The sequence below is a fragment of the Psittacula echo genome, assembly GCF_963264785.1.
Source record: "Psittacula echo genome assembly, chromosome: 24".
Classification (NCBI taxonomy): domain Eukaryota; kingdom Metazoa; phylum Chordata; class Aves; order Psittaciformes; family Psittacidae; genus Psittacula; species Psittacula echo.
In genome coordinates, this window is record NC_137759.1 from 1,710,057 (window position 1) to 1,735,288 (window position 25,232).

The following is a 25,232-nucleotide window of genomic DNA, read 5'->3' on the forward strand; positions in this document are numbered from 1 at the left end:
GTGTTGTCCTAGGAAATGCTGACGGGTCTGGAGAGCAGAACTGAACAGCCACAGCCACTGAAGGGCAGAGGAGAAGGAGCATCCCATGTGGAATGGGCTCTCCCTCATCTCCTGGTTGGTACTGCAGGACTTGGTGCTCGAATGGGGAGCACATGCCATGGCCTGCTCAGGGCTGGTTTGTGCACACAACCTGATGTGTTGGCCTGGACCTGACGGGCCCTGTCCCTTCACAAGGCTTCTCTTGCTGGTCAGGTGGTGCTGCCGTCGAGCACAACGCACCGAATGGGCTGTCTCATCAGTGACTGCAGTCCGGAAGTGTTCCAGGAGTTTCAAGTCTTGTTTAGGTATCCAAGGGCTCTTTATATCAGTTCTTCCTTACTACATCTCGTTTGGGCTTTATTTTTCTCCTCTTAGGAGTGAGTGAAGCTCTTCAGCTTCTGCTCCTTCTCCTGCTCCTCTGTTCCCTTTCCTGCTCCTCTGTTCCCTTTTCTGCTCTCTCCCCTCCCTCCCCCTTTTTCTTTCCCAAAAGAAAACCATCACCAAGAGGCTTTTGCAAGAGTCAAGGAGTTTTCCTGCCTGGCTTTGGGTGACCCCCACGTGAGGGTTTGGCTGGGACTTGGCTCTTTGGAGATGCTGACATTTGCTATTCCAGCTAAAGCTCTGCTGGAGAGGCTTTCCTGCTGCCATGTTTGGCAGAGCTGGTCTCCAATTCCTTTAACAATCAGGAGGTGACTGAGAACTTGCCTGCATTTCCCTGCTCCTTGTGGTGCCCTGCAGTGAACTGCTGCAGCAGGAAAGGGCTCAGTGCGTGAGGCTTCAGCAATGGGTTTGGTGTCTTGCGTGTCACCTTCTGGCTTGGCCATATCCCTGTACACTCAGTTCTACTCCAGTCCCTGTGGACCCGTGTGGATCGGGAGGCAATTCACTGCACAAGAAAGCAGAGCCTGGAAAAGAGCACTTCCAGGCAGGGAATGAGCCTGAGTGAAGGAAACACCATTCCCATTTCCACTCTCTTCAGCTGAATAGAAACGGCTATTTAGGAAGTGAGGTACCCAAGTGGTAGTGGGTGATAGTCCCTTATCTCTGCACCCATCAAGTGACAAGGACAGTGTTGAACTGTGCGGGAGGTTCTGCTAAGAGCACTTTCTCATCAGCCTTTAGCAGTGAAGCTCTGACAAAAGTGGGTAACAACACCTCCAAAAGGTGCTTATTTCTTTGCAATCAGGTTTGATGGAGCCCACATGAACAGGGTGAGGGCTGTGGAGGTAAGAGCTGGGCTCAAGGCCCTCTCTTTGTTTATCCCCTCCCCTTTCCCTGTTTAATAGCCAAAAGAAGAAGGAGTTTATGATGGGCTCTTTGCATTACAGTGCCAGATTGCTGGAGCTGAAGGGATAAAGGCTCATCTTAGAGCTTTCAATGGGAGATAAGAATGAGGCCTTGATGGAGTTTTCAGATAGTCTTGAAATGGGTTCTGACAGGACCCATCTTGTCCCTTCTGGAGTACAAACACCCAATTTCCCTGCCTGTGAGGAGCTGACATTCAAGGAAGCTTTCCTCTTGTCTCCTCTCTGTAAGTTCAGCCCAGCCTTGCAGTGGGGTGATGCCGATTACTCCTCCTTGTTTCCAAACTCAATGGAGATGGAGACTGGTCAGTGCTGGCTGCTGAAGCCACGGTCCCTGTGCTCCCGGCCCCATCCTTAGCACCAGGTTTGCTTCAGGCTGGGCAGAGCCCAGTGCTGGGGCGATGCTGGTGCACCAGGGCAAGGTCCCTGTTGTGGCTGCTCCATAGGGAAAGGGGCTCAGCAGTGGCTTTTCTTGTAGTTTGCTACAAATCCTGCAGCCTTTCCAGGTCCTGAAGTCAGTCAGACAATGGAATCATGGGATTTCATACCTCAGGCTGATGTTCCTGCTGCTGGAGGTAGGAGCAGCGTCCCTGCCATGGCCTGTTTGCTGTGCCCAGTATGTTCGGAAGCAGCCGTGGGATCAGGAGCTTTGAAATGCTTGTGGGAATTAAAGGAAGTAAACCCAAGGCATTCATATTTAATAGGATCTCGGCAAATCCTGGCTCCAGCAGAATGAGGTGCTGCAGTTGGACACGTGTGCCTGGCACTGTGGGATGTGCTTCACGCACAGCATAAACCTCACGTGGTGGTTTCCATTGTAGAAAGTGAAATACCATCTGTGCCAATGCAGGCACGGGGCATTCCCTTCTGGGAGGGGGGAAGGAAGATGACATTTGGAGCAGCTTTTCCATACCTATTCCTGAAAACAGGAAGACTGTGGCTCATGGTGCAGCTTTTCCTGAAGGATCCCAGTGGGGAGATGATATTCTGCACAAAACTTGACAGTAATCCTGGCATAAGTTGGAGCAGCTCAGCTCTGCTCTCATCTGTGTGGGCTCTGCACCATAACTCTGATTTCCCTTCAGGTTGTACTCCAAGATCCTGGGTAGCCGTTGCAGTTAAGGCAGCGTTAACTTAGTGCCTGGAATTGGTGGAAGATCTGGAGGGACCGTGTGGGCTACAGTGCAGGGTGGAACAGGAGCATCACCCAGAGAAGCTTCTGGATTGTGTATCAACAGGGCTTAATAGATTCTGCAGAGACTCTTTGTGGGCAAGTCCATGAATAGGCAAAAAAGAAGCCAAATGAACGCGGAAGGTCGGTGGGAAGCAGTGTCTCTGGGGTGGTCTGGTGCATGGCACATACCCAGCCTGTGCTGGGGTAGGAAAAGCTGCACAGTTCCTCAGTCCTTCAGAAGATCAACTTTTTACCTGAGAGCTTTAGCTAAATCTTGCAAGTTGGGATGTGCAGCAAGGCTGGGAGCTGGAGCAGAGCCCCCCTCCCCAGCGCTCCCCTCCAGGCTCCATTCCACGAGTTCCTGCTGAAGGTAGTTCTGATTCCTCTGCTTTTCCTCCTCCCTTTAGCAAAGGTGTCCTGAGAGGGATGTAGGGATTCCTGGGGCTGGACCAGGGATGGTAAACCTGAAGGTGATGCTTTAACAAGCAGCTTGGGAACAACAGCGTGTGAATCCTGTTGGTTGAGACCTGATGGGTGACTTATTCCTGTGTGGAGCCTGAGAATTATGATGATGAAGAGCAGAGAGGTAATTAAAGAACTCATCTGAATATTGCGCATGTTATTGATCCCTCGGGACATTTAGATACACAAACTTGATAAGGAGATCTCTTTGCAAACGCTGCTGGTGGAGTTGTGACACCCTGGGTTGTTTTCTCTCCAAAATGCCTTTGTTTTTGTGCGAGTCAGATGTTGCTTTACATGAAGCCACTGAAATAATCTTGAGTCTGAATTTCACCCATCCTCAGCATCCCTTTGCCTGTGCTGGCTCGAGGGACCCTGCCAGGTTTGTTACCACTGGTTTACCTTGCTTAAGCCCAAAAATCCCCCCTCGATCCCACAGCTGACAGTGACACTTTGTGGTGCCTTTCCCTTCCCACTGCAGGACCAGGGGGCTGCAGATGAGCCCTGCAGTGTTCCTGCTTTCAGGACAGCCGTGCTTAGGGTGGCAGGGCTCCCTTTCGGGCTCAGGTAGGAGATGCTGTGTGCACCCACATCAGTCTGCGTGTGAGGCTCCGGGCTGAGCTCCTGCTGGTGGCTGTGCTCTGTAAATAGGTGTGGGCCTGGGGCCGTGCCAAGCTGCTGGCTCATTCCCTTATTTGGGGCTCTGAGCAGTGTCATTCCCCACGCACACCCTCGGCCAGGTCTGGAAATCACAGAGTTGGGGAAACTGAAGTTCTTCCCTTGTGGGTTATTCCCGTGCTGCTGCAGCTGAGCTGAGGGATGTGTCATCGGAGCAGCACGGAACCCCGAGCTCCCCCAGCACAGGATGGGTGAAAGGTTCCTCCTGTGCTTCCAGTCCTGATGCCACTTGCTTCAGTCTCCATCTCTCCTAATGAAAGATCCTGAGCTTTCCAGTCTTCTTCCTTAGGCTTGTTGGGCACTGGGTGAAGGACGGGATAAATCCATGCACACATCCCTCTTCCCCTGTTCCCCATTCTGCCAAGCAGTTCTGCACCTGCGTTTCATCACTGTGGCTCTCTGCATAGAGGGGAGACACCCCCTTCCCCTGCCAGAAACACCCTCTGCAGCTGAAAACCAGAGCAGAGTAATTCCAGTTCTTGAAAAACATGTTTATCCAACAGGCCACAGAGACTGGCACCATCGGGGATGAGATTGCAGCTGCTTAAAACCAGCTCCCTGCAACTGCTTGCTGAGGATGGAGGGAGCTGGGCAGGGTTTGTCCTCTCAAAGTGGTTTGGGGGTGCAGAGCCCATGGGGTTGATCTGAATTGATCTGGATGGGGAGTATTGCAGTGATGGAGCCCTTCATGCTCACCGCAGTAACTGAACTGTAGTTCCAGGTGTGCTGTTGGAACACGAAGAACCCCAAACCAACCCCGTTTGATCTCAGAGTCTCTCCTGTTACCAGAGGATGTTCCAGTTCCTCCTCTTGCTGCTGCTCCTGGCACTCGGGTGTTCGGTGCTGTTCCTGCACTCAGCCTCTTGCAAAGGTTCTGGTTCAATGGTTCGGCTCTACCTATGTAGTCCTTATGAAGATGAACTTGGATGGGTGTGAACCAGATGTATGGAACAGTTGGGACCTGGCTCCAATGCAGCCTTAGTCGGGGGATTCATCCTGTCTCTGAACTCCTGGTTCAGTTTACATTCCTCATTGTAATGACACAAATAGTATTTTTTTCTCCGTGCTTCATTCCCAGACTCCCCTGATTCCCTCTCATGGCTCTTTGTTCCTTCAAGTGATAACATGACGTACGTTAGTGCTTCTGGATAAGGGACTACAGCTCCCAAACCCACCATGAAACGAAGCTGATCTACCCAGAAGGTTGCCCTAAGGTTCTTTGTCTGGAAATGTCACCTTTTGGAGCTCGTGTTCTAACATTGTTCCTACACTGATGAAACTCAGGTGTTCAGAGCTGTTTCCTGCAGACTTGTTGAGGAATAATTGTGTTTGTGAGAGCTCTGCTGAGGAACCTGCCCCCCTCTACCCCATCTGAAGACATCAACTGTGTTATGGGCAACGGGCTGTGCTTGTGTCTGCTCCAGCCTGGAGCGGTGCAGCCCCAGCCAGTCAGGGGTGTTCCTGTGCAGGAGTAGCCAAGCACAGTGTGATGTGGGTGTTCTGAGCCTGCCTGACGCAGAGAGAGCAAAACTCCCTGCGAGAGAGAAAAGTGCAGCTGGGGTTGGGGTTTCTTTCTCAGCTGCGTTATTGGAACCTCTTGGTCTTTGCGTCCTGCAGGTATCCATCCGTGCTTGGCTGGATTCTGGGTAACGTCAGGAAAAGCACAGGTAGATCAAGGGGGTTGTTTGGGGAGTGAGGAAGGAGCTTGGGAATGTAATAACTGAGATAGATACTCCAGGCTAAGGAGAGAGAGAAGTCAAAATACTCTTGCACTTTGGTCTGAAAACAGTCAGTTTTGACTGCAGGAGATTAGATTAGAGCTGTGTGTTTCCAAAGCTGCAGCCTGGGGAGTGTTTACCCCAGGATTCCCTGTTTTCCTGCACACTGGTGTGTGTGAGTGGCAGGATTGGAGAGGGCAGAGTAACGCAGAGCTCGAGCTCTGCTGAAGTAGTGTCAGGATCCGTATGGAGCACTTTGCAGCCGGCATCCTGACTACATCAGTCTCTGCCAGATCCAGAAGTAATTCCCCTTGAAGGCACTTCTGTAGGATTTGGCAGCCCCTGGCATCCAGTGGAGAATGAATGCTGGGAAATAAGCGTTCTCCTAAAGGAGGATGTGCTGGAAGAGCAGCTACTACCGGGAGGTGCTTTTCCTGTATCTGACTTCCTGCTATTCCTCAAGCGATGCTCTACGGACTATGGACCAGCTTAACCAAAGGGTTACTGTAGCCCCCGGCTCCCCTGCCCAGTGAACACCAGCACTGGCTGAAGGGTTTAATGTAAGTGCTGTTGATGGCCCAGGAGGGGAGTCCTGTGCTTTTCCTCTGGCCCCTTTTCTGCTGACCACTTCATTCACCTTCCAAAAAGTCCAGGAGTTTCCTTATCTTGGGTGGTTGAGGAGGGAATTACAGCAAAACTGCCAAGCTCTGGTACCTGGGACATAGTTTTTAAGCTTAAGTTCTTAGTTCTTTTTCTCTAAGTTCTTAAAGAACCTGCAGCATGTCTTATTCTGCAAATGTAATGGTTTGAAAGCCTCATTTGGGGCTTAATCTTTCTCTGGAATTCTATGGGATTGTGATTTCTCTGGATGGTGTTGATGGGATTCAGTAACGTTGCTAAAAAATGGGATCCCAGTGTCACAACCTGCGCCTTTCACCATAATTTCATTGAAAGGCAGAACTCCAGGAGTGACAAAGTTGGCTCTGAGCAGCTGGATCTGAGCTTTGTTGTGGAGTAGCGAGAGATGCTCTTCAGTGTCTCATTTCTTGAACATTTCCCTTCTGATGGCTTAGAAAGTTGCAGTATCAGGATAAGAACCATGATTCTGGAATGAAACAGAGCCACAGAATCCCAGACTGGTTTGGGTTGGAAGGGACCTTAAAGCTCCTCCAGCTCCAACCCCTGCCATGGGCAGGGACCCCTTCCACTGGAGCAGCTTGCTCCAAGCCCCTGTGTCCAACCTGGCCTTGAACACTGCCAGGGATGGGGCAGCCACAGCTTCTCTGGGCATCCTGTGCCAGCGCCTCAGCACCCTCACAGGGAAGAGCTTCTGCCTAAGAGCTCAGCTCAGTCTCCCCTCGGGCAGGTTCAGTCACTGCCCTTGCACTCACTTCTGCTGGTGGAAGTGCAGTCAAAACTTAGAGCTGCTCCTTGCGCAGTTTCTCTTTCCAGGATTCCTCAGGCATCCCGGTGCCATCGCTCTGCTGCCTTCCGGTGGGACCTTCCATGCGCTGGATGCGGGCGGTTGGTGGTGCTGAAGGGGTTAAACAGCTCTTGTGGTGTCCTCACAAGAGGAAAACTATTTTTGTCCCGTGCCAGGAGCACTCTGGGAGTTCGGAGCCGCAGCTCCTTGGGAATGGAGCCTGGCCAGAGCCTGGAAACACATCTCGGTGCCTTCAGCTTCCTGCGCCCAGAGCACGTCGGCCGGGACGATCCTGCTGAACCCCCAAAGCACGGGGGCACTGGGATGGGAGGGTGCTGCCGGGCTCAGTCCATAGCTGCGTTCCATCGGGAAGAGGCTCCCTCTGTCCCCTTCCATCCTCCTCTCGCACTGCGACCCTCACCAGTCTCGACAGCAGGGATCCACCAGGCAGAATAATTCCCTTTATTTCTTCCTCTCTCTAATTCCCTCTGCCCAGCAGCGGCCCCGGTCCCCGGTCCCGTGGCTGTGCTCGCGGGGTTGTCACCACCTGGTACACAGCCTGTCCGCTCTGGTGCTTTTCCTCATCTTCAGCCATGAAGAAGTGTTTGTTCATGTCCAGGCCAGACGCACGAGGAGCAGCATGGAAATACTGCCCTATCTGTCAGGTCTTATAGCGCTGCTGAAGGCCCTGGTGTAGCTCTTGCAATGGTTTTCAGTGGGCTTCTAATTAGAAAAGCATTGGACTAATAGGATGAGCTATAATTAGCAAGACCTGTCCTCTAGATAGCTAAGCAGGGACTAGAATACAGTTGTAGATCCATTAAGTTTCTCTCCGTGCACTTTGGTAGCATTTAACCTGTTGGAACCTTTTGGGGCACTTAAAATCAGTCAAACAGGGAAAACCTGGCCCAATCCTTTGGGACGAGCTGAGCGCTGGAGTTTGGTCCTGGGGTGGGTGTCAGGGGTGGGGGGACCCTTCACAGCCCTTCTCCCCTGTGCAGAGAGGAGGCCGAGAGCCTGCGGAGCTCCCGTCCTGCCTTGTGGGCAGGAGAAAACAACTCGGCACGGTTCGGAGGAGGGAAATGACTCAGTTGGTGGTGGCTGAGCAGAAACAAGAGCCCGGGTTCCAGGGAGGCATCTTGGCAGCAGCGAGCATCAGCGGCTGCGCTCCACCTCCAGCCCTGCAGCACCCACTGCTGCGGCCAGGGCTGCCGCTGGGTGCTCACCTTGTCCCACCTGCACCAGGCTGTGGGGAGCGGGCTTGGCTCCGGTGCTGCTGGTGCAGGTCATGGCTGGTGTGGCAAAGGGCGTCCTCCCTCAGTGTTTTCATAGGGAGAAGGAAGGTTGGGATGGCCCCACTGCGGGGACAGGCTCATAAAGGGAGTTTTGTAAAGCATAAGCGAGTATTGACCAGCAGAACCTTCTCTGCAGCAAGAAGCAGGCGACACCTGAGCACGTTCCTGTAGTTTTCTGTGTCGTCCTGCGAGACAGAAACTTCTCCAAGCAGTTGCTTCCCCCTTTCTCTGCCCGTGGAAGCCTGTGCAGGGAATAGCGATGTGGGATCAGGAAAGGATCTTGTAGGTCTCCTCTTCCTCGAGGGGAAACTGCGGGTGGGAAATGGGAATGCTGGTTCCAGCAGATGTTTGGGACAAACCCGAGATAGCAAGAAGTAGTTGGTTTCCTCTTAGGGGGTTAACACAAGAAGCAAACACTAAATCGAGTAAGAAAAGCAGTAACTTTAAAATACTCTTGTACGTGCTTTTTGGTTTCAACCCGAAAGCATCCGGACACTATGCAGTTCCTTTCCTTAAAATCCTAGGATGCAATATTCCACACGGGTCCCAGTGCTGAAGAGTGACCCTGTTCTGGGTGATGGTGGTGCCTGTCCTGGCTGCACTGACCCCTCTTCTCTCCCGCAGGATCCTTGCTCCAGACACTTTCCACCCGGCCCAGTCAGGATCCCACCTGGAACCCATGACCTTCACTGACAGGTAGGAGCTGGGAATACGATGGGGACAAGTGTCTAATATTGCACGTGGGCTGAGAGGGTGGAACCGGCTCCTGCTCTTTTGCACCATCACCTCCTGCTTTGTCCAGGTTCAGCTGGGATCAGGATTTGGTTCCTGTGCCTGCACCAAAAGGCACCTTTCACTTAGCGCTTGCTGCATGCCCCAGAGTAGGTTTGGGCTCTTTGACGTAAGGGGCAGAGGGGTTTCACCCCTTCCTCCCTGGGCAGTCAGAGCAGCTGCAGTCCTGTTGCTCTCGAGCAAGAGAAGCAAAAGCAAACGCACAGAAAGCCCTCCCTTGAGGCTCTCGCTATGGTTTGATCGTTTGTGCAACCCCCAGAGAAAAAACCTGGGAATGGAAATGCCGTTTCTGCAGAGACCTCGGAGCTCCGGCAGTGTCCGGCTCAAGGAAGGCTCTGCTCCTCCACTCTCCTGTGTGTGCTGCTGCTGCTCTGCTGTCAAACGAGGCAGGCCAGGAGCACCACTGGGCTTTGGCTCCTTAGGGCAGATGTGCCCAAATCTTGTAAAGCACAAAAGGCCAAATGAAACCAGGAAACCACCTTTCCTACCGCCATCAGGAGTAACTGAGAGCAGCAGAGAGCATCACGTGCACATGCCTTGACCATGGTGATGGCAGTTTCTCTTGTTCTGTGGGTTATCACCATAAACCGCGTTACATAAACCAGTTACAGAGGATCTTATTCTGCCAGTTCAACTTGGTATCCAATTACTGCGTCTTGTACCCAAATCACACCTGGAATTTACGGGCTCCTGCAGTGAGGAATCTCCCTGCCTTTGGGTAATGCAGAGCCCAGACACGGTCAGTACCAGACTTCCTGCCCAGGAGTTTCTGGACAAAAATAGATCCGTAAGACTTGAGCGAGAATTCAGGTTGAGCAGATCCCTCGGGCAGTGGCTGGAAGCGGTGTCCAAAGCAGTGCACCTCAGAGTTCACATCATCTTTGGGTTCTCTTTAGAAGACTTAGGATATGGCTTTGGGAAATGAGACAATTCCTTAGTTGTCCAGAGCTTGCTTTTGGTGCCTTGTCCTTTGGACCCACTTACACCAGGTCCCTCTCTGTGGCTCTGTTACATGATTTATGATGGCTTGAAGGTGGGAATCCACCGTGCAGCACTTGGTGCCTGGAGAAGCCTCCCTTAAGTTTCCCAAAAGCAGAAAACCCAAGGAATTGCCGGGATTAGAGTATGCACAGCATGTGGTGCTGGGAAAGCTGATTGTTGTTGTGACTGAGTATTTGAAGATGCTAATTTTGCTGCTGTTGCATTAAAATCAATGAACCAACCTAGATCCCTCCTCTAATAAGCAGCATACATTAAATAGGGAGGAGGTGGGAGAAGGGCTGAGGATCTGATTGCAGTTTACGTTCCTTAATATTGAAATCTCTTCCCATCCAATAGAAGCTGAAATCAAGTTGTGGGCCTTGAAGTGGGAGGTTTTGGAGTCAAACTAAACACTGGATGAGCAGTTTGGGACTAAGGGATTGCTGCCTGGGAGGGTCAGTGTGCCTGGAGAATCCATACCTGGAAGGAAAGCGGAGTCTTTCTCACGACAGGGAAGTTTCTGGTCATAGCTGGTGGCTTTTAACCAAAAGCCTTTGATTGAATCCTTTGGCTGCCTCACATGAGGGTGGTTGAACCCCCCCCCAGGCATTGATGACAATGACCCAACTGCATCCTGAACCAGGCAGCTCATTCCTGAAAACTACAGCGATGAATCATGATCCCAGAGCATGCGGAAAGCTGGGAGCAGCGCCGGGAATCGGCGTCCTTGTGGCAGGGCTGAGGAGTCAGGGCTCAGCTTCGGGCTGGATACTCCCGATAAAACACTGCTAAAAGGTATTGAATAGAGAAAAAGCTCGCTTTGGCTGCTGGTTTTGGGTTGCTTTGTGGTGTTTTCTTCTTGTGGTGAACACTTGTGGAGTTGTGATGAAAATGGAGCAAGTACTGGGTTGCTTTTCAGAGACAACGGCTCTTTTCCATGCACACAGCTCCGTGTTTAATCTCGTCTGTGGGGCTCATTCAGCTTTCGGTCGCGAGCTGTGAATGCTTCTGTCTTTGTTACACAGAGCCCTCAGATAGTGCTCGAGTCAGGCTCGTTCATGGAGCCAAACTTGGCTGTGATAGCGATGGTGGTTTTTAAGGTGAGTTGACACAAATAGTGCTCAGTGGGAGCTCAGCTGCCAGGTCCTGGCTAAATACAGCACTCCAGGTCTGTGGTGCTCCCAGCTCCACGTTAGTGCCTTCCTGCAAACGTTTATCTGTTCATTTCACAAACTGCTCAGCCTCCGTCCCGGCTGGATTGGTTCCTCCGGCACTGGAAGAGCTGTGACACCGGCACAGTGCGAGTCTGGACACTCGCATGGAAACAAGAGCAGGTTCTGCCAGGCTGGAGGTGCGGGAGGAGCAGCCTTGGGGATGTCAGGGCTCAGCTCCTGGTACCCCACGTTTGCCCTGCACCCTGTTTCTTGGGCTGGCATCCCTGGACCGATGCTCTGCTCTGCTGGGCTGCTCGGACAGCTTCCCCCAGGAAACTTCTGTGGGCTCCTTCCCCATAGACCCGAGGGCGCTGGGCAGTGCAGAGCCCCCCAGCACCCTCGGGCCGGAGACAGCGGGAACAGAGCAGCGGGAGCCCGGGGAGGGAAGGGTTAAAGCTGCCATTTTGTTATGTAACACCCTTAATGGACATGTCGTGAATGGCACCAAAATGGCAGGAGTTAACCCTTGGTGAGCCACGGTGCAGCAGGTACCCCAGTGGCTGCAGTGCAGCAGGAACCCCCCAATGGCAGCAGTGCAGCAGGTACCCCAGTGGCTGCAGTGAAGCAGGAACCCCCCAATGGCAGCAGTGCAGCAGGTACCCCAGTGGCTGCAGTGAAGCAGGAACCCCCCAATGGCAGCAGTGCAGCAGGTACCCCAGTGGCTGCAGTGCAGCAGGAACCCCCCAATGGCAGCAGTGCAGCAGGTACCCCAGTGCCTGCAGTGAAGCAGGAACCCCCCAATGGCCGCAGTGCAGCGGGTACCCCCAATGGCAGCAGTGCAGCAGGTATCCCCAGTGCCTGCAGTGCAGCAGGTACCCCCCAATGGCCGCAGTGCAGCGGGTACCCCCATGGCCACAGTGCAGCAGGTACCCCCAATGGCAGCAGTGCAGCAGGTACCCCAGTGGCTGCAGTGAAGCAGGAACCCCCCAATGGCAGCAGTGCAGCAGGTACCCCAGTGGCTGCAGTGAAGCAGGAACCCCCCAATGGCAGCAGTGCAGCAGGTACCCCAGTGCCTGCAGTGAAGCAGGAACCCCCCAATGGCCGCAGTGCAGCGGGTACCCCCAATGGCAGCAGTGCAGCAGGTATCCCCAGTGCCTGCAGTGCAGCAGGTACCCCCCAATGGCCGCAGTGCAGCGGGTACCCCCATGGCCACAGTGCAGCAGGTACCCCCAATGGCAGCAGTGCAGCAGGAACCCCAATGGCCCCCGTGCTGCAGGTACCCCCATGGCCCCTCGGCTGGTGGTGCTGCATCAAACCTGGTGGCATGGGGAGAGCAGATCCATCACCTGCCTGCGGCTGTTCCCTGCCTTCCACAGGGACAGGATTGAGCTCTGGTTAAATCCAGGTGTGGTGTGATGATTTTCCCTACCACCACCCCCAACCTGCACAATAACCTCTGTTCTCATGGTGGTGTTTTAGTTTAGTCCTTAAAACCATGAAATGTGGTTCTTTGGCTTCCTACAGGTTTATTTTGTTAAACGTCTGCGTGATCAGGTTGTGAACTTCTCTGTGTGTGCACGTTTATGCACATGCCCATGTGGGTGCACATGCCCACTGTAGTACAGACACACACACATGGATATGTAACAGTTTAATGACTTTTTCCAGGACATTTCACATGTGGCTTTGTGATGAATGAGTATATGGGGCAGGAACAGTTATGGCATGGATGATCTTAAGGTCCTTTCCACCCTAATGATTCTGTATCAGGAAAATAAGCTCAGGTGAAGCAGTGACTTCCCACTGAAACTGCTTGCATCCTGCTATGAGGAGTTCATTTCTAGGGGACATGGGGGTGATCTGAGGTGCCTGCCTGGCCTGCACTCTGGTGTGCCCGTGGGATCTGTGCCGCTGCCCACTGTCACCGAGCCTGTGATCAACTCCCTTCAGAAAGCACTCACTGGGGGGCACTGGATGTGTCTGAACCTCCCTGTTTCTGTCCCTGGAACCTTGGCTTTTTTATTCCTCAGCTTTCTTGCCCCCCCCCCCCCCCCCCCTTTTTGCTGTAAGAGTTTCCAGATGATGCTGGGGACGAGGGTTGTTGAGCTTTGCTTTTGGCTACCAAAAGGAGTGAGGATCGTGTGGCTGCAGTGGGCTCTGAGCCCGCCGCAGATGGTCTGTGCTGGACCCGTATCTGCTGCCCAGCTCTGCTGATGGCTCCAGCACAGCATCAGGATGTAATTTTAGCTTCGTCCCTTTTAACTTCAAACTACCAAGTTGTGCAAACCAGTGGGAAAGGCAGAACCACTTCTCTGTGAAGGAATTGCTTGGTGTTTGTATGAGGAAGTGATCAGTCCCGAAGGGGAGAGGAGGCGATATGAGTAACTTGGGGGGATGTGGGGAAGGGGGGAAGCAAGCATCACAAACAGCAAGGAAAGGGTGTTGCTGCTGCTTTTAAATGTGGGTTTGTCTTCATGCTGCTTCTGCAGTGACAGGAGCACAAAGTAATTCATTTCCCAAGCCTTAAACTGGAACGTTGTGAGGGTTTTCCTCCCATTGGATGCTGCAGCATCCCCTTTGTGAGGGCGTCCTGCACCTCCCTGCTGCCGCAGACACTGCCTGAGCCAAACCAGGTTTGTTCTCTTGGTCTTGCTGCTCTGCTCTTCGGAGGGTAAAAGGATTTGGAAGATGCCAGGAGAGCTCTTTTGACCCTTTTCCCAATGGAAAGCATACAGGTGGCATCACAAGCATACACAGTGTTTACCAGGCGAGCATGAATAGGTTGTGAGCTCAAGTTTGGGGTTTTTCCTGTTGTCAGTGTGCTCAGAGGGCAGTGGAGCTGCATGGAGAGGAATTTTTGCCAAGGCTCCAGGGTGACCAATGTAATGGCCTGAGTCTGAGGAGCGCACAGTGTTTTGTATGGAATCCTAAACTGCCTTTTTGAATTGCTCGTAGCTACTCTGTTACAGCGATAGCACTTACAGCTGAGTGTTTGCTGCTTAGATCCCGGGTGCTCTGCCCTGAGCTATGCCATTCCTTGGCATAAAAAGCAGAAGCTTCCATAAAACTTACAATTCCCTGTGTAATCCTTGCTTTCTCCTCCTGCTTTCAAACACGAGGTGTAGGTGTAGTGGAGCTGAACCGAAGCTAGTGGTGGCGATGGGTTCGTGTTGCTCTTAGTGGTGGAGAAGCAGAAGTGAGGATTTGGGGAGTAGCTTGGGGAGTGTTGTGTTATCCTGGGAACAGCCTGGATCTTCGGGCCCATCCAGCTGACTTTATTCTTACCTAATGGAATCAGGTGGTGCAGATGTGATCTCCAGAAATCCAGCAGACTCAAGGGCTGCTCACGGGGTGTATGGGCAAGAAGCTGTTTCCTGGTGATGGTGAAGTCTCCGGGGTGCCTGGGATGGCCTCCTTGGGTGATGGGATTCAGCCGTTTGCCAGGTTTCCCATCCAGAGAGAGTTTTGTTCCCGGTGGGTTTGGGTTCCTCTGAGCTCCTCTGTCCTGCAGGGAGCTGCTCGTGTCCCCTCCATGAGGAGGACGCTGTCCTTGCTGGCGCAGGTCTCTCTGGGTGCACTCCTCCTCCTCCTCCTGTCTCCCAGGGCACCCATCTGGGTTTAACCTCTTCCTACAGACCTTGAGTTTAGGCTGTTTGGGGCTGGGGTTTGCAGTCTGCTGGGAGACATTGATCCTGCCAGGGCCTCACCTAAACTGCTTCCAGTGCCCTCAGACTTGCAGGAGATGGAGCCCATCAACCCAGGCGATTCCCATCAGTCTGACAGTACCAGTTCTCATCTCTTGTCCTGAAGAGAGGCAGAACAGTCACCTTGAAGAAATCCCTCTCATTTTTTTATCCTTTTTCTTAGTCTTCCCCTTCCCTCAGTGCTACAGGAATTTTCCTTTAGGTCTCTTAGCATCTGTGTCCGTGTTAGCAAACTGTTCCTGGGACCATTTCTGGAAAGGGTTAAGCTACGGGACCTTGGTTAGGGCTCATCTACACTAAATACAGTTTAATCGCTCCTGTGGTTGGGGAGCTGGGCAACCAGATCTCTCCATGACATTATAAATAAACCTTGAGCCTGCACTTGCAGTCTTCAGATGGAGCTGCAGAAATCTCGGGGCAGTCTCCTCGCAAGGTCTCCCCGGTAACATGGATCTTCACAACAGCTTCAGCTGGGTTACAAGTAACCCCTCTTCTCTCCGGCAGTCACAGGCCCCAGTTGCTGCATCCTCGGGACAAGATGCTGTGAATTCTGAACACAAAACTTGGGCTGGATTTGGGTTTGCAGCAAAGTTGTGGCAGCGGCAGCAAAGGGCACCGGGGTTTGTTGTGGGTGGCTGCTGCGGAGGCGCTGGTGGCGTTAGAAGCGGCTGTTCAGAAGGGAATCGCAGGGTGCGTGATGTGATGTCCTTGACGATTTGTCCTAGGAGAGGGCTTTGTCGGAAGGTACATGCTGTGTTTTCATCGAGGTTATTAATCTGTTCAGCCTGACCTTTGTCAGGAGTTTGTGTACGAAGGGTTTGCCCCTGGAAATGCTCCAAGTGGGGTGCTCAGTGCCTGCCTCTCCATCACTCCAACATGAGCTGCTTGCTTATTTAGAAAGCAGGTACCTCGTGAAGCACTTGCTTTGTATGACCTGGTTTTACGTTAGGATTTGAACTGCACTGATTGTGTTTTAAACCTTAGTGCCAGTAGGAGATTTAGCTCATTTCCACTGCTTGGGATTGAACTCAGGTAAGCAAGATTGAGCCCTGAGTGCACAGAGTTCTGCCTGGCAGCTCTGTGTGCGATGCGTGAGATACCGCGATACAGTTCCAGACAGTGCCTTTCCCTGTCCCGCTCCAAACCAGGAGAACCAGAGGAGCAGAAATACAGCATCGTGTCAATGTTGCTGAAGTTTGGAGCCCGAGTGCCTGATGTGCTGCTCACTGCAGCTCTCGGATCAGCACCTGCCGCTGGAGTTGCTGCTTCCCATCCCTGCGAGGCTGGAGAATAGGAAGATCCCGCAGATGAACCCAGAGCAGGGCTGAAGGGGGTCTCCTCCTGGCTCGGCTCCGCTGAGGTCGCTGTGATGAGCAGCACATCGGGGTGTGTAAGGCAGCGATGGCTGCGCCGTGCTTTGTGCCAGCCGCACAGTCGGGTGTTGAGCAGCAGGAAGAGCCGCTCTTCCTGGCCAGGCTCGGGGGGAGCAGCAGTCGTGGTGCAGCTGCACCGTCAGCAGAGATGCTCAACCCGAGCTGCTGCTGTGGTTAAAAGCTGCTCTCCGAGGGCTGTTGCTGGGGTACGCTGAGCTGCACCGTGCTGCTGCCTGCCTGGGCTGGGTGCTGTTTGCTCACCCCCATAAATACCAACATGAATTTACCCTTGCTGTGAAACGCTCTTTTTGGCCATTATTGTATTGTCCCCCCCTAAAAAAATACCTGTATTTCATTCAAGAGCATGCAGAGAAACTTGTGGTCACTGGCATGGGGCTGCTGCTGTGAAATGACAATGTCATAGAATGCTGATGTGACGCTGTTGAATTGCGGGGGGGTGGGGTGAAGGGTGAGCAGAGGTTAATTATGTTGTGTAATTATGTTAATCTCTCACTGCTAAAACCCATTGCAAACACTTTGTTCCACTGGTGAGTGTCGGCCTCAGTCCTGGAGCCCTTTTTAAAGGAGGGGAAAGAAACCGGAGATGGGAGGAACAATTAAAATTAATTAATTAATTAAGGGGGGGGGGTGTTTCTGTCCCTCTCCCCCCATCCCACCCCAGGTCACCCCTGTGGTGCCCCCCTGCGTCCCCAGGCAGCCAGAGGGGAGCCGCGGGTGAGGAGGAAGAGCAGGAGGAGGAGGGATGCGGTGCCCGGCCGGGGTGATCCCGCTGCAGGTCGCCTGCCGCCGGCTCAGACTGGTTTCTGGAAAGTGCTTTGTCTCGCAGGCTGCATCCTGGGAAGGGTCATGTGGAGCCCAGTGATGTCATGGGATCAAAGTCTGACTCAGCTCTGCGTCCGCTGGGATGGATGGATGATGGATGGATGGGTGGATGGATGATGGATGGATGGATGGGTGGATGGATGATGGATGGGTGGCCGGCAGCAGGTACCAGAGTGCGGGCTGGCAGAGCCCACCAGGAACAGAACTTCCCATCCCTCCGGCAGGCGAGGAGTTAAGCCTGGTTCCCCTGAGCCCGGCGCTTCCGCCTGGAAAAGCCTGGCTCCTTCCCCAGGAGGGGAGAAAGTCTCAACTTGAGTCTCACAATGGCAGTGCCTTAGTGCTGGCAGCAGGCTCTCTAGCAGGATGGAAGCGTCTCCTCGCGCAGGGTGTGGTGGTCCTTCTCCCCATAGTGTGTGATTCCTGAAACTTGGAGCCAGGCTGAGGTCCTCAGGAAGGCATGGCAGCAGTCCCGGGAGATCTTAATCTGGCATTCTGTAATTGCCTTGATTTGCATGAGAGGCAAATACATACAGTCCTCCTGCCTCTTGGTGAAGAGCCAGACTTCTCGTGTGGGGGTTTGTCTGTCCTCCTGTGCTCTGATGCAGGCTGTTGGTGATTGTAGTTGATGCTCAGTGAGGTTCTTGTGTGTGTTCTTGTTTGGCTTTTGTTTGTTTTTGCTTAACATAAGAAGTGTAAGTACAGTGATGCTGGGTGCTTAATAGCTTCAGCCTGAGATGGATGTTGGAGATAGGCTACGTGAGCACACCAGCAACACTTTCATTGCTCTTTCTGAGCTTCTTTTGCAGTAACCACTGTCCTTTGCCCTGGTTTGAAATGGAGGTGTTTTGTCCAACTTCCTTCTCTTTCCCAGTGTGTTGAACTGGTTTGTGTCTGCTCTCTCCCCAGAGCCTCACAATGACAGAGGAAGCATGCAGGACACGGAGCCAGAAACGAGCGCTAGAACGTGAGGTACCGCACAACGATGTGGACAGCAAGAAACTGAAAATGGACAAAGGACTGTTGGGGACAGAGATCAATGCTGAAGGCGACATGAAAATCAAAGCAGATCCTGGAGCTGGCAAAGTGCAAGGGTTATTAAAAGGTGGAGAGGTGAAAGCAACCATTAAGGTGGAGGTGCAGACAGGAGATGAGCCTGTGGACATGAGTACCTCAAAAAGGTGAGTTCCAGCCTCCGTGCTGCAGTCACACTGTAACATCTGGGATACCAGCACAGTGAAACGTGCTCAGCTGGCACAAAGAGGAAGTTCTTTGCATCTTAAAGGTGGCGAGGATTCCAATTCCACGCGTGTGTTGCAGCTCTGGCTCTTCACATGAGATCCAACAGCTAGTGCTGGAGCTTCCTCAGTGGTTTCTCCTCCCCAGGCTTTGACAGCTGTGACAAGCAGCTGAGTAAAGAAACACAGTCTTGAATAGAAAACCATACACGTTACTGAGAGGATGCGCTTTGAGCTACTGATTGAGATTTATGTGAGCAAGAGTGGTTTGGGTGTTTTGAGCTGAGCTCTGATAAAGGGAAAGTAATAGATTGTAATTGTCTAAACAGAGGAGTTGTAATTGCAACTCGATTCTTCCTGACGGAGCAGGATGTGGGGATACATCTGAGTGTCTTTTTGAAGGAAGTTGTGGATTTTGACACTACAAGTGTTCTGAAAAGCCAGCACCTGGCTTCAGCCATTCTCTGTAGGACAAGTTCTCCTTTGAAAGTCCAGCCTCCTTAAGATGGCTGCATTTTTCCATCTGAAAGCACCAATTCAAGGTTCCTAATCCCTGTGTATGCGAGACACGTGTGGACTGGGGGGTTCTGACACAGATTTACAGGCATTGCTTTAAAGGCTGATTCCAAGTCTTCTACCATATTTCTAACTCAGAACCTGGCTGTACCAGCATAGAAAATCCATCAAGAAGTTTGCGGCCCTGTTGTGAGCCCTTTGAGGGCTTGCTTTTGTCTTTCTAGTGCAGTAAGATCCAACACATTGAGCAGGAACTCTCAAAACCTTGTTTATTCCTGCTTCTGCTGCTGGAGTGGGGATTCCTAAGAGCTGAGACCTGCCTCTGCTCTCAGAGAGACCCCTGTTCACTGGGATGCTGGGGGTTAGAGCAGGGCAGGTTGGAGAGGAGTTGCAAACCCCAGATCCTTATCACAGGAATTACTGGGGGGAGGGTGCTTATGGGTGCTGTAAAGAAAATGGGCATCTTTGATGTTTAATGGCGTTTCATCTGGGAACTTTCCCAAACTTCTGATGCTTTTCTAACAGATTCCTTGCAAGAGGCTGATCGCTGCTTCAGGACCTGTAAGACAAGCCCTCTTCCATCACTGCAATCGAGGGAAGGGGAGGGCTTGAGGGTTTAGGTCCCTCAACCTTCTGCCAAAGGCACAATCCCACACGTTGCTCAATTTGCTGTTTAGGAGGAGCTTGCGTCTTGCACAGACACAGTTATTGGGGTAATGGGTGATTCCATGGCAAGCAGTTGTATTGTGCTGACTGGGAGGGACTCTCTGAAGGTGTCTCTTGGCACATCACCACCTCTGAATGAGCCCAGGTATGCAGGCTGGTTTGATGAAGAATATCTAAAAAGGCTGCTCATACCAAAAGCTGAATACATTAGAACCAGGTATTCTCCCCCTTTTGTTGCAGTACTTGCCCCCACACGCCTGTGCTCTTTGTGAATTGCGCCTATCTTTGAAATGGGTGCCAGTGGTTTTGCTCTCTTGGTGTCTGTCTCCGTTGCAAGATGTGCAAACAGGGTGATGATGAGCAAGGGCCTGCACACTTCCAGCTTCCCAGAGTGGCCGGAACAGTAACTCCTGTTTCCATGAGATGGGAGAGCACCCTCTCTCCGTGCAGTGTTCCTGTTTCAGGTAACAGGATAGTGCTGTATTCAGTTTCAGCAAGGAGATGGAAAAGGCTTCCCCAGACAAAAACTCCACTTGCAGTCTGATCCCAAGCCCACTGATGTGAATGGTGATAAATACAATTAGGAATTTCACAAGGAGAAGCTTTGGATGCTGTTTGTAAGCTGGAGCTCCTTTCGTAAGGCCTGTCTCTATAAAATCCTTAATAGAGAGGAATTAAACCCTGAGTCATCGCCAGTGACAAAAATGAGCCCGAGTGATTCTGTGAACTTCAGGCAGCAGCTTCCCAGGCTCTGGAGCTCTGCTCCTGCATCGTGGCAGTGCCCTTGGTCCGTGTGTGGCTCTGAGCAGCTGACCAGCCTTGGAATGCAAATGCCTCCAAGCGAATGCGATCTGAGCCTGGAGATGCTGTGATACAGAGGAAGCTTGTCTCCAGCTGAGGCTGGTGCAGTCGGTGTTCATCGGGAAGGTGGATCTTCATTGCATCAGGAATTTTTGGTTGTTTTGTGGGGCTTACCTTTCCAGACCTTTGATCTGCAGAGGAATGTGGCTTGCAGCCTCACAAGCACTTGGCTCTTTAAAGCAGCCGAGCTGATTTTCTGAGCTGATGAACAAAGAGCTGTTGCTTAAAAGGACCTAAGTGCTACAAACTTCTTGGGTAGAACTCCTGCTTAGTGATGTGTTTGACTTTTAAACTTCCTAAATGCTTCTAGAGCTGAAAACACAATATTTTCCTTGGAAAAAGGGGCCAGCAGCAATCACAGTTGGCTGACGTAAAGCTGACCAAATGGGTTCGCATCCCGAAATATTCTGATATTCTGGCAATATCTGCCTGAAACTTCAAAACACATTTCTTTTAATTCTATTTTCTTCTTTCTTTTTCTAAACCTGAAAGTTAAATTTAAAACCAGGGTCTGGTTTGAGCCCGTTCCCCGATGCCAGAAGAAACAGAAGGAAGTCTGTAGTGGTAGAAGGCTTTGAGGAGAGGTCACACAAGGCCAAACCAAACCCTTGCTCCTCTGCCTGGCATTGTGCAGCACTGGGATGGGAGCTCGCTCCACTGGGGTGTAATTATCCTGGACCTACTGCAGAGATGGAATGGGGGGAAGGACATGTCTGGTTTGCAGTGGGGTGGGAAAACAGCGCCATGGAAATGGCTTTGCTTGGGAATACTGTGGTTTAAGGCAGTGTGGGTGCTGGAGGGAAAGAGCATTTGTCAGACCTGCTCGAATCCTGATGTCTTCTCGTGCTTTCAAGCTCTGCTTTCTCTGTCCTCTTTTCTTCATCTCCCTCTTCTTTCCTTCCCTTGTTATGTGAGTTTCCCACCACATTTGAGCATCCACTGCTTCCTGCTGAGGCTGGGGCTTCCTCCTGCAGCCGTTCCTGGATCGTGCTGCCTGCTGCACCTCACTGCATTCCTGTACTCCAGGCACAGTTCCCTTCACCTCCAGGATGGATCCTGACCCTTTTCCAAGGCTTTTTTCCTAGTACAATTTCCTAGCCCATCCAATGTGAACACATCGCATGCACTGTACTAGTTCAGCTCAGGATTCCTGGTGTACTCAGTGAGGTCTGGCAGAGACCAGGAGCAATCCTTCCGGATATGGCTGTGTAACTGGCTCTGGATGGGAGCTGCTGTCCTCAGACAGGTCTGTAAGGAGAAATTATCCTCTCTTCTGGAGCACTGGGGTCCCTCAGGAGCAGTGCACTGTTATCCCAACTGTAGGAAAACTTTGCTCATAGAGGTGTGGGGTGTTTCCAGGCAAGGCTACTGCTTGACCCTGTGAGCAGCTGTGTTGTGCTTGGTTGTTGTGCTGTGCTATCTTAAATCCTCAGAATTACAGTAACTCCCTGAATAGATAACGTCAACATGTGTTTCCCTTCAGGATCCTGAACGAGGAGGCTTCTCAGTGTGCAAGGAGAGAGTGAGGACATGGTGTTGTCGTAGCACACAGGCAGGGTGGCAGTGGTGAGGGTGATGCTGTTAATAAAACACAGAGACAAGAACTGGCTTCTCTCTGTTATTCCCAGTTCTTGCTTTGTCTCGATTGCAATCCTGGGATGAACATGTCCTGGAGAGCCAACTGGGTTTTAAGCAGTTGAGCATCTTGCAGTTTTTCTTGTGTTTCTCTGTTTGCTAAGAGTGGGACATCAGCATGTGAACTATGGAACCTGCATTAACTGTGCCTTGATCAAAACCAGTTCAGGGCTGGCTGATGACCAGAAATGAAGCTTGGGCAAGCTAAAAAGTCTGCATGTGATAATGCTGGGTTTGTTTTCCACAAGAGTTGCTTGTGCCCATCTGTTGTCTCCTGATTTCTGGGATGCTCAACTATCAAATAGGTCTCCAGCTCGAAGATCTTGCTTCTTGAAGCTCCATGCGAGCTGCTGCTCCCATGAGAGCTGTCAGGAAGGAGGGTGAGGAGCTCGTAGGCATCGCTGTGGTTAGTGCTGTCGGACAAATCATCTCTCTGAACTCCGTAGTTCCTTTAACTTTAGGTCTTGGTGGTTCTGATTTGTGTCTGTGACACATTGCACTGCTCTGGAAGCTCAGAACCATCATGTTCTCCTGTTACACGGGATAATGAGGAATGACATCGATTAGAAGTTGTTGGATGGAAGTTGGCCCCATGGCTGCGCTCTGGGTTTTCAGGTTTGGCTGCTAAGCATTGGAGCTCTGAAGGATTGCAGGATTTGGGGTGGGTTTTGTTTGGTTTCATGTGGCCAAGGCACATCGAACACTTCCTAACTGAAAGGGTTTGATTGGGAAGCTCTAACATGTTCTGAAGCATGGTGGGATGCAGCTGGTGCTGCATTACTGGGATTTACTGGGAGCAGTGTTCGTGGCAGAGCCAGTGAGGAGCACTAAGCTCCTCTTTTCCCATTAGGAAGCCTGGAAATAAGGCACAGCCCCGTGCTTTAGATCTCTTCAGATTATCTACGTTGTGTCTGCGCCTCCTGCCATGTGTTTGTGCTGAAGGATATTGTGACAAAATTGATGCCAGGGTTTCTTGGGCAGTTTTAGTGGTTTATTTGAAATGCAGACAGAGTGGGATTCCAGTGTCCTCCCTTCAGTTCAGAGCAAGGGATGGAGTTTGTTTGCTTCAGTTTCACACCACAGTCGCTAGATCCATTGCAGCTTCTTTGATTCATGGAGATAAAACATCTCCAGGGGGAAGAAAAGAAAAATCCCCACTGCTTTGCTCTTTCTTTCCTTGTTTGTCTTCCTTCCTTGCCAAGTATTTTTGGATGAGAGTTGTTGAATGGACTGAGGCAAAACTGTTGCATATTTGCTAATGCAGATGAAGCTTTAGCCTGAAGCAGTTGTGGCGCTTCCCTCGGTTACCTGCGGATGGTGGGATGTGTTGGGATCAGCAGGATGAGGCTGGGGAGGGCTCCTGCTCTGCTCGGGGGGATGGCACGTTTCAGGTCAGTAGTTCTGTGACTCCAACCAAGTGAGCAGCACATCGATTTTACCCTTGTCTCTCTTTTATTTGGAAGAGAGATCGAAAGGGCATTTTGGAGCATGGGCAGGATCTGCTCTGTGAATGCAGCTCATTCTCTGGGTAATGCCTCTGGAGCAGTATGAGGAATGCAAAGGCTGTTTGTTGAGATACAGGAGCTCTTCTGTTAGCATCCTGAAGCTCCCGAAGCTGCAGCATGAGCCCCCACACCAGAGCCAGTAGTTCCTGGGTGTCTCCTTCTCTTATTCGTGTTAAGTTTAAGCTTCGTCCTCCTCCGTTGTGCTTTCTGGGAACTTCCATCTTGCACGAAGGGGAAATCTGTTAGAAAAGCTGAGTCTACCTCTGTGCTTGGTTCCTCACACCAGCGTGGCTCGCTTCAGTGCTGTTAGTGCTGGGAATGCTTACATGGGTGCAGGGAGCTGGGCAGCAGCTCCACTTTCATCTTCCAGCGCCGAGTCCAAGCCATTGAGACAGCGACTTTGGGAAGCTGAAGGGAGAATGATAGAGCAATGTCTTTATTTAGCTGAAGGGTCTGCCCGATGGCTTCGGAGGAGAAGGGTCAGAGGAGCGGGGCAGATACCCACATGATGAGCAGTATTTTTCTCCAAGTGGTGATATTTCCATTGTCTTTCTTCTTTTGAAACATCTGCTTTGAATTGTTCTGCTTGACACAGGCTCACAAAAGAGGGAAGCAGACCCGGTTCTGAAGACCGAGTTCTGGTCTGAACACTTCTGGACTTCCCTCTTGTGCTGCCTCGTTCCATGTGCAGTGCTGCTGAGGAGGGAGATCCTGGAACACTGAGTAGGCTCGGTTGCTGTGATCAGTGTGGTGTTGCCTTAAGGACTATAGGGTGTCTCCCCACTTCAGGAAGGGTTTTCCTCTGTGAAGTCGCATGCCTGCAGACTCGGAGGCAGTGTGGAGATGGTCCTCATAAGGACCATACATAAGGAATGCTTTTGTGGAGATCCCCAGTTTCAGAATCTGAATGTAGTGGTTGCTCGGGCAGCTTTTCCTCGGTGAGCATCTTCTAATGTAGCTGTCAGGAACAGCATCATGTGCTGGAAAACAGGAAGTTGTAGCGGTGTCCACCCCAGCTCCTCATCCCTTTAGAATCAACCAGGTTGGAAAAGCCCTTCAAGCTCATCCAGTCCAACCCTTACCCCAGCACTGCCAAGGCCACCACTAACCCATGGCACTGAGGCCTCGTCTCCATGGTGTGTGAACACTTGCAGGGACGGTGCCTGCAGCCCTGCCCTGGGCAGCCTGTGCCAATGCCTGAGCACCCCATGGGGCAGGAATTGTTCCTCAGCTCCATCTAAACCTGCCCTGGTGCAGCTTGAGGCCGGTTCCTCTTGTCCCATCCCTTGTTCCTTGGGAGCAGAGCCCAGCCCCTCCTGGCTCCATCCTCCTCTCAGGCAGTTGTAGGCAGCGATCAGGTCCCCCCTGAGCCTTCTCTTCTCCAGACTGAACCCCCCAGGTCCCTCAGCCCTTCCCCATCACACTGTGCTCCAGCTCCCTTGCCCGAGTTCCGATGTGTTTCCTCAAGGATCAGGACTATTCCGGTTGCTGAAGGGCTGCTGCGGTCCCATCTCTGCCCCCAGCACACGCCATGGAGCCAGTCCAGGATTACCGTTTCCTTCTGTGTGCTGTCTCAGGGAAGGCTGGGCTCAGCTGGCAGCATCTTTCAGCTCAGCCGTCCTCATCCCGGCTGGGAATTGAACCAGGAGGACTCCGTGGTGCGGGACGGGGGCTCTGGGGGCTGCTTTTCTGTCTTTTTCCCCTATTGCTCGCTTTGCTCCTTGCTGGGACCCCGCTCCGTTTGCGATGCCGGGGCACGGGGACCCCGCTCCGTTCGCGATGCCGGGGCACGGGGACCCCGCTCCGTTCGCGATGCCGGGGCACGGGGACCCCGCTCCGTTCGCGATGCCGGGGCACGGGGACCCCGCTCCGTT

At 52.2% G+C, this 25,232-nt stretch overlaps 1 protein-coding gene across 4 annotated transcripts in view; it reads left to right on the forward strand.

Annotated features, from left to right (window-relative positions):
* The window catches only part of GATAD2A (GATA zinc finger domain containing 2A), a 54,431-nt gene that overhangs the window by 14,499 nt on the left and 14,700 nt on the right, over window positions 1-25,232 (forward strand). For 3 of the 4 annotated variants that reach the window (XM_080633940.1, XM_080633938.1, XM_080633939.1), the window contains exons 2-3: window positions 8,718-8,789; window positions 17,847-18,118. In XM_080633940.1, the coding sequence (XP_080490066.1) occupies window positions 17,856-18,118 (263 nt within the window). In that variant the 5' untranslated portion in view covers window positions 8,718-8,789; window positions 17,847-17,855. Of the gene's footprint in view, window positions 1-8,717; window positions 8,790-17,846; window positions 18,119-25,232 lie in introns of those variants that run through there. The other variant, XM_080633941.1, reaches the window with a different exon arrangement.